A 6536-nucleotide genomic window follows, 5' to 3' on the forward strand; every position below is an offset into this window, starting at 1 on the left:
AATTAGCAAAAACATCATCAAAATTGGTTCTGCAGGTGATTAATTAAATAAAATAAATATTTTATAAACATTTGAAAGTATTTTGAAGAGCTACTTCTTTAAAGAGTTTGCATTTTTAATCGAATACTTTTTTTAACTGAGTAATTTAAATACTTTTCTAAATATGTATCTGTACTTGAAAACTTTTAAGAAGTATATTTTACAAGACTGACCATTCATAGACCACTAAAATTGTTCGTTACGAAATAAAAATGAACTATTTGCACAAAGTAAGACTACATAATATTACTATCTTACTCAATGTATTCTTGTAATTAAAGAAACCACGGCACATTTATATTAATAATTGTCACACTTTTATTGTATACGTACCACCAAAGCTGGGCAAGTTAGTCATTTTTTTCAACTATTTGAAGTTAAGTTACTTTAATAAAAAAACTAACTAAGTTAGAATATAAGTTAGTTTCTGAAATTGTCCAAATTTTTAACTTAGTTAGTTAGAAGTTAGTTTGGTGAAAATAGTAACTTAAGTTAGAGTAGAAGTTAGAAGTTAGTTTTTTATTTAGATTAAAAAACCTTTTTGTTGAAATGTAAATAATAAGTTATCTAACTTAAATTATTGATTAAAGCTGAAAAATTGAATTAAACACCTAGTAATTTGATCGAAATGTTCTAATTAGGTAAGTAATTATTTCAATTAATTGGTATATCATTTATCAGTTATTAGAACATAGAGGGTGAAACAAAATAAAAAATTTACATAACAGTATGACAACTTAAAATAATAATATTAAATAATGATACATAATATAATCTATATGACTATATTCTAGTATATTTTATTCAAAATATTTGTTATATTTTAACAAAAGCGACATTTCAAAGTTATCATCAGACATAGACCCACGCCTTTCATCAAATAATTGGCCTCCTGCACTAAAAAGTCTCTCGACGTGAGCACTAGAGGGAATACTTGTATTATACTTAAGGGGGCTGGTGCATGATTTATTTTCAGTCGAAAACATAGCTCACGACTTCAATCACTACGCCCAATATAATGTTCCGATATTAATTTTGAAAGCAAATTTGAATTTTTCACTAAATTATCTATGCTTTGACAATTTCATTTTTCTGATTTTTATTTTTTTTTACTTAGAAATTTACTAACAAAAAGAGTAAAAATAGATCATATTATTCATAATTCAAATTTAAATACATTGATATAGAATATGAAAAATGTACGACAGTTAAAGCATAGTAAATTTAGAGGAGAATTCAAATCTGCTTTCAAAATTAAAATCGGAACATCCTACTGAGTGTAGTGATTGAAGTCAGAAGTAGTATTTTTTGAAAAAAAAATGTTTGTCATTTTATAAAGCAATATATGCATATATTATATATAATATATGGTGACATGTGCATGCGCGTAGGTAAAATTACAGACGTACATCTCGATCACTATGATGCCCCTATAAAACGTGATCAGTACTACGAATTATGTACACTAATGTTCATTTACTTTCAACACATACACAAGACCCAGATAAACAGAAATATAAAATGACTAGTTTTTTCTCCTTAGAATTGATTACGCTCCAGCCCCCTTAACAGTAATTATAACATAATGTATTTATGTTTACTTATCATTATCAGAAACGTATATAATTTGTTTTTAAAACTAAGTCATTTGTGTATGTAACAAAAATAATAATATAAGCGTATAATATATTGTATAGTGGTTCACTTATTAGTTATTTTAATGTCTAATGATAAGTTTAAGAATATAATTTAGTTTTTAATAAAATAATCCCAATACTATAATAATTGAGAGATTACTTATCAAAGCTGGGCAAATTAATGATTTTTTTTAATTCAGTTAAGTTAAATTAATATGCACCAATAATAAAAAGTTAAAAGTTAATTTAACTAAAGGTTAACTTAGTTAAGTTAAAAGTTAATAAGGTCAGTTGGGGTAAGTGCAGATTTGGGGTAAGTGCGAATCCAGATATTACGGAGTATATATTAAGTTTATGAAAGACTGTCAATAATGAAATTGTTGTACAACGTCCATGTAATATATGTACATAATTGGTCACACTGTATTATATTTCGTTATCGTGTTATCAATCTTTACTTTCAGAATATAAATTTCACTTGTATTTTTCAAAGAAGACGTTCGTTTGCCATTTTTTTTAAGGCAGTTTTTTTAAAAATTTGCTGTCTTAAACTAAGGTAGGTTATATCATTTTATGTGTAGATTATGATTTAAGTGTTAAAATTTGTATAGTTGTCAATGAATTTTATTTAAGTGCGATTACGCACTTTCCCCTTGTAAAATGAATGACGGGGAAAGTGCGACAATTGTCTGCGGGTAAGTGCAACATGACATGTCGCACTTACCCATTGTAATATTTAAACATTTATTATTAAATGTAATTTAAATTTTGAATATTTTTTAGGGTAAAATGGTTAGATCTTACGTTAGAAAAACCAAAAAGGGTGATGCATATACCAAAGAACAACTGTTACAAGCTACAAATGCAATCACAAGCAAACAAATGACCGTCAGCTTTGCTGCCAGATTATACCGGATACCAAGAACGACGCTTTACGATCATATAAATAAACGACGTGGAATGAAGTCTACAACTAAAGGTAGAAATACTGCCTTATCACCTGCTGTTGAAAAAAGTTTGGCTCAATCATTAACCATTATGGAAAAGTATGGCCATGGATTAAGTCGAACCGAAGTTTTGACATTAGTTGGTAATTATGTCAATGATAATAACTTAGTTACTCCATTTAAAGGTGGATATCCAGGTCATGATTGGTGGATAGGGTTTTCTTCTCGACACAAATTATCATTAAAAAAACCCCAAGTTGTAGAAAATGCTCGAAAAAAAGCTTGTGATCCATTCATAATTTACAATTATTTTGATTTGTTATGGGAAACAATGACTGATCTTGGTATAGTGAATAGACCAGATCGAATCTGGAATCTTGATGAGACATCGTTTTGTTTAGACCCATCTAAAACCAAAACAGTGGGACCGATTGGTCAACCTAGTACCCGAACAACACATGGCTCTGGGCGTGACAATACATCTGTTTTAATGGCTTGTAGCGCAGATGGTAAAAAAGGGCCCCCTTTGATAATATTTAAAGGCAAAAATATTTGGGACAGGTGGATTACACAACAGTCTGAATTCCCAGACACTACATATGCTGCCACGTCCAATGGGTGGATGGAACGAGAGGTATTTGTAAATTATTTTGAAAAAAGCTTTTTAAAGACAACTAATCCATCGCCTGCTAACCCTATTCTACTCATATATGACGGACACTCATCTCATGTAGATTTAAAATTAGTTGAAATTGCTAGAAACAACAATGTTACAATTATATTGTTGCCACCACATTCAAGTCACTTGTTACAACCAATGGACTTATCAGTTTTTAAATCAATTAAAACAGTATGGGATCAACGATTATGTTCATGGAACCGAAGTCATCAAGGTCAAAAGCTTCCCAAACAAGATCTCTCGAGAATTATATGCAGTATTTGGGCACAATTAGACACAAAAATAATAGAAAATGGGTTTAGAAAAGCAGGGATTTATCCCTTTAACCGAAATGCAGTTGATAAATCTAAATTTGACCCTATAAGTCTAAGTAGGTGGGAAGTTAGTAACACCCAAGAAAATAACCAAACTACTGATGATCAAACTTCAACAACCGAAATGTATAATGACTTAGTTATCTATAATGAAGCTTCAACATCAACATGTATTGCCAGCAATAACAATTTCAACTCAAATCAAGCTTCAACGTCAACTGAAAAAAATGCAGAAACAGAAATATTAAATAATAGTAAATCGTTTGAGGAGCTATTATTGATTTCTATGAAGCAAGTTGCCGTAGAGAAAACTACCAGAAAGCAGGTAACTAGCGGAGCTACAGTTATTACTTCTGAAGAAGTTATAAATATTTTAAAAGCAAAAGAACAAGAAAAGGACAAACCAAAAAACAACAAGAAAAAAAAACAGTCTGAAGAAGTTGTCAATGAAGAAGTTGTAAATGAAGAAGAGATTCAAGACGTTATAGATATAAATTTGAATCAACCTAATGAAAACTTAAATATAAGTTTTGTCAGTGGAGTGTCTGAAATCAGTGATTTATTAAATGAATTGGAAAGAGAAGAAGAGGATTTAGCAGAAGAAGGATATATGTTTCGCACAAAAAATTGTGTTGATGATTGGGTTTTAATTAAATATAAGCTTGAAGGAAAATCTGCAAAATCATTACATTATGTAGGTATTATAAAAGAAGTCTTTGATGGTAAGCATAAAATAAAATTTGTCAAACTGAAGTCTGAGAATAAACATTCTACTACTTTTGTATATCCTATTGCCGATGATATAGATGAAGTTTCAGAATCTGATATTATATGTAGTCTACCAAAACCAACAATTGGAAGAAGGGGTCAACTCGTTTTTGGAATCACTTTCAGTCAATATAATCTGAAAAAGTAACTTAAAGACTGATTAAATTTTGAATAATTACTTACTTAATCGTTATGTTGTTAATATTAAGTTAATTAGTGTTAAGTAACTAAGTCTGAAAAATTAAGTTGGTGGTTACCTATAATTATTATTTATGTATGTAAGTATCTTGAAAAAGTAACTCAAAGTCTGATTACAAAAGGTTTTATATTTTAATCTATAAATACTTGTTTTTATTAAGTACTACTTGTTTAACTGTTATGTTGATAAATATTAAGTTTTTTTATAATCTAACTATAACTTTGTTGATTGGTTATTTAAATAAAAAGGAAAGAGTTTTATATTGTTGTATTGCTTATTTACTTATACAAATCAAGTTTAATGTAAGTATTTAAATAAATTCCATATACTTAACTTGAAAGTGTTTGTATGTAATTAATGATAGTCTAATTAATACACAAATTTAAAAAGATCTTTAATGTTCTGTCATTTTTTTACCGTTCAGAATTTTTTCACTCTGAAAACACTGAACTGTAGGTGATTGTATGTAATTGTATGCACTTCCCCTATGATACAATTAAAGCATTTTTACTATTTTTCAGACACCGAAAACGCACTTACCCCCACTGCTTGGGGTAAGTGCGACACTTCAAAATTTTTTAAAAAAAAATAAAAAAAAAATATAAAAACTGTTGGAAATTAAATTTTAACCTCAAATTTATAATCTTTACAATATTCTGAATAAATTGAAATCATCATTATATTCTTTGATTAAATATTACAGTGAAAATAAGTTGCCAAAGATGAACTTTACAATGCCACGTCGCAGTTACCCCAACTGACCTTATTACAGGGTCACCTTTCTCGTTGTCTTTAATTTGGCTTAAAGTTTTCAGCAAAGCATCATGACATTTTAATATAGTATTTAAAGCTGCTGAATGTGAACTCCAACGAGTGGTACTTACACGCTTTACAGCATGAGACTGGGAGTGTTCAATTTGGTTTTCTCGAAATAAAGCAGCTCTTTTTTTGGAGCACCAAATAAAGACATATAAAGATTCTAAATATCCAAATAAATCTATTGTATTGGAGTCTGATGAAACGGCCTGTTTGATTATAAGTGCTAAACGGTGTGAATGGCACCAAACAAACAATGCTCGAGGATTTTCTTGTTTAATGCGGGCTTGAAGACCTTTATAGTTTCCGGACATATTACTTGCACCATCATAGGATTGACCGACAAGTTCTTCTTTCCAATTAAATTTTTGTTTTTCCATAATCATTTTAAATAAATCATATAAATCTTGTCCACTTGTAGCTGGAGATTCTTTTACTGCAATAACTCTTTCAAAAACATCTCCTAACGAATCATCAACGTACCGAACCACAAAAGACACTTGTTCTTTTCTTGATGCATCAAATGTTGAATCTATAGATACACTGAACATATGAGATTTTTTTATGGCTAATTGAATTTGCAATGAAATTTCTTCTGAAATAGATTCAATAAGTTGATTTTGACGTTGCCAAGTCAAAAAAGAGTATTCTTTTTTTCCTGAACTTTCAATTTTGTGTATGTGTTCTGACAACGGAATAGAGTTTTTTGCCATTAAAATTACTAGATCCTTGAAATTACCATTTTGAGTATTAGGGATCCCTGTATCTGTATGTCCTCTAAAAGCAAGGTTGTGACGTGCCAAGTATAAAACAATGTCCACTAATTCTGTAATAACTTGCCTGTTCATAGCAACTTGAGTTTTTCGTTGGTTTTGAAAGGGCTGGTAAAATAGGTACACTTGTTTGTCTCAATTTATATTTTAATGAAGAAGTTACATGATCTACTGAAGTTTCGTGAATGTGTATTGCATGCACACAATTTTTCCATGAAATAAAACCTTCTTTTGTCCAAGATTTAGCTAAGGAACTATGTAGATTGGTTCCAAACAAAAAACAATGCAAGCAATAAATTTTATTTTTACTCGGTGAATAAGAAAGGCAATCTCTATGGTGTTTAGTTTTATCAGGATGACTCGG

At 29.5% G+C, this 6536-nt stretch overlaps 2 protein-coding genes across 3 annotated transcripts; one reads left to right on the top strand and one right to left on the bottom strand.

Annotated features, from left to right (window-relative positions):
* The first annotated feature begins 2146 nt into the window (after positions 1-2146).
* LOC100569966 lies at positions 2147-4560 on the top strand. Of its 2 annotated transcripts, XM_029487671.1 has the most exons (3): positions 2147-2232; positions 2460-2560; positions 2603-4560. In XM_029487671.1, the coding sequence occupies exons 2-3, from the start codon at positions 2466-2468 to the stop codon at positions 4530-4532; spliced, it is 2025 nt and encodes a 674-aa protein (XP_029343531.1). In that variant the 5' UTR covers positions 2147-2232; positions 2460-2465; the 3' UTR covers positions 4533-4560. The 2 variants fall into 2 exon arrangements, with proteins under 2 accessions (XP_029343531.1, XP_003241638.1); XM_003241590.4 differs by having other exon boundaries at positions 2460-4555.
* Positions 4561-5260: 700 nt separating this feature from the next.
* On the bottom strand, positions 5261-6247 carry LOC103307985 (zinc finger MYM-type protein 1-like). Its single transcript, XM_008180552.1, has 2 exons — positions 5815-6247; positions 5261-5751 (listed from the first exon to the last, which is right to left on the bottom strand). Exons 1-2 carry the CDS (start codon positions 6245-6247, stop codon positions 5261-5263), a joined length of 924 nt encoding a protein of 307 aa, XP_008178774.1.
* Between the last annotated feature and the right edge of the window lie 289 nt (positions 6248-6536).

Source organism: Acyrthosiphon pisum, chromosome A1, assembly GCF_005508785.2.
Source record: "Acyrthosiphon pisum isolate AL4f chromosome A1, pea_aphid_22Mar2018_4r6ur, whole genome shotgun sequence".
NCBI lineage: Eukaryota > Metazoa > Arthropoda > Insecta > Hemiptera > Aphididae > Acyrthosiphon > Acyrthosiphon pisum.